Raw genomic sequence first — 3,785 nt, 5'->3', positions numbered from 1 at the left:
GCTTTGTCTTGTATTTGGCTTCGTTGATTGCTGCCATCTCTCTCCGTTCTTCTAGGAGGTCCAGGTCGATCCTCCTTTCTTCTTCGTTATTGATCAGATTCATGGAGAGCATTCTCGGAGATGGAAGCCCGATTTCTGCTGGGATCACAGCCTCGGACCCATAGACCAAGCTGAACGGTGTTTCTCCATTGCTTGTCTTGGGCATTGTTCTATGGGCCCATAATATGCTTGGTAGCTCGTCGACCCATCCTCGTCTTTTTTCACCGAGTCTTGCTTTGATGCCATCAACGATGCTCTTGTTGACTGCTTCAACTTGACCATTCCCTTGCGGATGTGCGACCGACGAGAAGGTGTGTTCAATGTTTAGTTCCTTGAACCATCGTTCGAGATCATCTGCTGCAAAATTTATACCATTGTCGGTGATGATTCGGAGTGGCAGGCCGAAACGGCATATGATTTGTTCCCAGATAAATCGTTTAACGACTGCCGATGTGGTTGACGCAAGTGCTTTTGCTTCTACCCACTTGGTGAAGTAATCGACCGCGACGATGATGAACTTGACTGCCCCCGGAGCTTCTGGGAAAGGGCCCACCATGTCTATGCCCCATTGCTGAAAGGGCCATGCGGTTGTTACTGGTACCAACTCGTTTTTTGGACGCATGGTTTTTGGTGCATGCCGTTGGCAGCCGCTGCATTTTCTTAATTCCTTCACGGCATCGAGGTGCATTCCGGGCCAGTAGTAACCGGCGTTCATTACTTTAGCCACTACCATGCGCGGCCCGGCGTGGATGCCGCAGATGCCTTCATGTACTTCCCGGATCAGATAATTTGCGTCGTCGGCGTCAACACATCTTAGCAGCGGGCCGAGATATGACTTTCGGTACAATATCCCGTCCGCCATTTGATAATGTTCTGATTTATACTGGATTTTCCGCGCCTCAGCTTTATTTTCTGGAAGTATCCCGGACTGTAAGTACATGATGATGGGTGTCATCCAGGACGTGGTTCCTGTTTGGATGACGCTGACTTCTCGGAGTGGGACAGACGGGTTGCTTAAAACTTCTATGCGTACGTCTTTGACTAGGTGCTGAAAACTTGTTGACGCAAGCTTGCTTAAGGCGTCTGCCGGCTTGTTTTCACTGCGGTTTATGTGGTGCACCTTGTAAGAATAGAAAGTTTGCAGCAACGTCTTTGCTTGGTTGAGATAGAGTGCCATTATGTCGCCCTTGGCTTCGTATTGACCGTTGATTTGGCCTGCCACTAGCATGGAGTCCACATGTGCCTCAATATGTCGGACTCCCATTTTGATTGCCAAGCGCAAGCCGACCAGAAAGGCTTCATACTCTGCTTCGTTATTTGTGCTCTTGAAGTCTAGACGTATGGCGTAAGTGAACTCGTGTTTGTCAGGGCTCACTAGCCGTAGCCCCGCGCCTGCCCCATCTTCGTTGGACGCACCGTCAGTATACAGCAGCCATGGCTCTTCGGTTTGTTTTTTCTCCGCTTTCTCCATCGCCTTGCACTCTCTGTCTTTGTCATCCGGGACTTCCGTCATGAAGTCTGCCAAAACTTGGCCTTTTATCGACGGTCGTGGTCTGAAGACTACGTTGTGTCCCCCTAGCTCTATCGCCCATTTGGCCAACCTTCCTGATATTTCCGGCGTTGCTAGGATATTCCCAATATTGTAATTTGTTAACACGTGGATGACGTGATTGGCGAAATATCGGCGCAGCCTTCTTGACGCGTGAATCAGTGCAAGGACAAGCTTTTCCATGATTGCGTATCTTGTTTCTGGGTCGGTTAAGGTTCTGGACACATAATACACAGGTGTTTGGACACCTTGTCGATCAACCAGCAATACGGCACCGACGGCCCTGTCGGAAGCTGAGAGGTACAAGACCAAAGGCTCTCCTTTGTTTGGTGCGGTTAGAGTTGGCAGCTTGATGAGACAGTCTTTCATCTCGCGGAACGCATTTTCTGCTTCCGGAGTCCATTGGAATTGGGTTTTCTTCATGCAGTTTCGCAAGGTCTTGATGAATGGGAAGGATTTTGCCGCGTGGTTAGCTAGGAATCGATTGAGGGCTGCAAATTGTCCTGCGAGCTTTTGCATATCTTTGATGCTTGCTGGTGAAGGCATCCTCTCTATGGCCTGGACCTTTTCTGGGTTCACCTTAAAACCATCTTTGGTGACTATGAAGCCCAGAAACTTTCCTTCCTCCATTCCGAATGAGCACTTTGCTGGATTCAGTTTGATGCTCACGCTGCGCAGTGTGTTGAAGGTTTTCTGAATATTTGCCAGCATCGCGCTCTCCTCCCTGCTCATGATTACCAGATCATCCATGTATACCTCGATGTATTTACCGATGGCGTCACTGAATGTTTCGTTCATCAACCGTTGATACGTAGCACCTGCATTCTTTAAGCCGAACGGCATCTTGGTGTAGCAGTATAGCCCCATTGGCGTGCGGAATGCGGTTTTATCCTCGTCTTGAACAGCCATCTGGACCTGGTGGTATCCTTTGTAGCAATCCAGAAAACATTTCCATCGAAACGTTGCCAAAGAATCTATTTTCTCGTCTATGTCTGGCAACGCATAGCAGTCACGGGGACATGCTTTGTTCAGATCCTTGTAGTCGACGCACATTCTCCAACTACCATTCGGTTTCTTTACCATAACTGGGCTTGCTACCCACGTTTGGTACCGGACTTCTCTGATGATTCCTGCGTTTAGCAGTTCTAACACTTGTTCTTTCATTGCATCATGTTTGATGTCGCCCAGATGTCGTTTGGCATGCACTACTGGCTTTGCATCCTCTGAGACGTTTAGCCGGTGTTCCGCTATATGCCGTGGAACACCAACCATATCGGCCGGTGTCCAGGCGAACACGTCCATGTTGTCATGCAGTAATTTCTTTAGCGCCGCACGCGTTAGGTCAGACATTGCGGGTCCCAGAGTGACCGTTTGTTCTGGGTATGCGCTATTCAATACCCATTTTTCTGCCTCTCTGCGCGGTGCGGGCTTGTTTGCTTTTGCCGGCCTGATTTCGTCTGTTGTTAGCACTTCCTTGCTTGCGTGTATCAACGCAATGCCTGTTTCGGTTGGAAAGCCTATGGCAGAATGTGGTGCGGAACAGATCATACTGAAATCTCCTTGGGATTCTCGTCCTAAGAGGATGTCATGTCTTGAATGTGCCGGTAGCACCATGAATGTGACTTCTTCAGTTCTTGAATTTCTCCCATCAGAAAGTAATACTGGGAAAGATATTTGTCCTAGGGGAAAGACGGCCTCGTTGCAGAATCCAGTTAATGGGTAGTCAACTGGTTCTAAGCGCGCCTTATCCTCTTGGTCGAATTGATTGAAGCACTGTTCATATATGATGTCTGCGGTGCTTCCGGGATCAATAAAGATGTAATCTGTTTGGTAGTGGCCGATCACCCCTGGAATGACTATTGGCCGCTTTTCTCTTGGACCTCCCCTGACAACTGGGAACACTACTTGCTTCTCGCGCCATGAATCATCCTGCGCGCGTTTGTTGTAGTTTTTTCTTGGTCGTCGTGGTCCTCCTTGCACCATATGAGTTTCTAGCTTTCTGAGCTTCTTGTTGTCTGGTCCTTCATCTCTTCGTTGTATCTGGCGGTAGTCGCGCTTTCCTCCTTTGACTAAGTGACCGAGCTTTCCGTCTCTTAGAGCTCTTTCGATTTCTTGCTTTAAGCTAAAGCAATCATCGGTCAAGTGGCCCGTATCTTTGTGGAATTCACAGAAGAGATTTGGGTCCTGACCCCTTTTG

General features: G+C 48.7%; 1 protein-coding gene across 1 annotated transcript; it reads right to left on the bottom strand.

Annotated features, from left to right (window-relative positions):
- Positions 1-405: 405 nt before the first annotated feature.
- LOC110918899 lies at positions 406-2,860 on the bottom strand. Its single transcript, XM_035985366.1, has 3 exons — positions 2,014-2,860; positions 593-1,881; positions 406-483 (listed from the first exon to the last, which is right to left on the bottom strand). The coding sequence occupies exons 1-3, from the start codon at positions 2,858-2,860 to the stop codon at positions 406-408; spliced, it is 2,214 nt and encodes a 737-aa protein (XP_035841259.1).
- Positions 2,861-3,785: the final 925 nt, after the last annotated feature.

The sequence above is a fragment of the Helianthus annuus genome, chromosome 16 (genome assembly GCF_002127325.2).
Source record: "Helianthus annuus cultivar XRQ/B chromosome 16, HanXRQr2.0-SUNRISE, whole genome shotgun sequence".
Taxonomy (NCBI): domain Eukaryota; kingdom Viridiplantae; phylum Streptophyta; class Magnoliopsida; order Asterales; family Asteraceae; genus Helianthus; species Helianthus annuus.
This window is presented reverse-complemented; position numbering and strand designations above follow the sequence as displayed.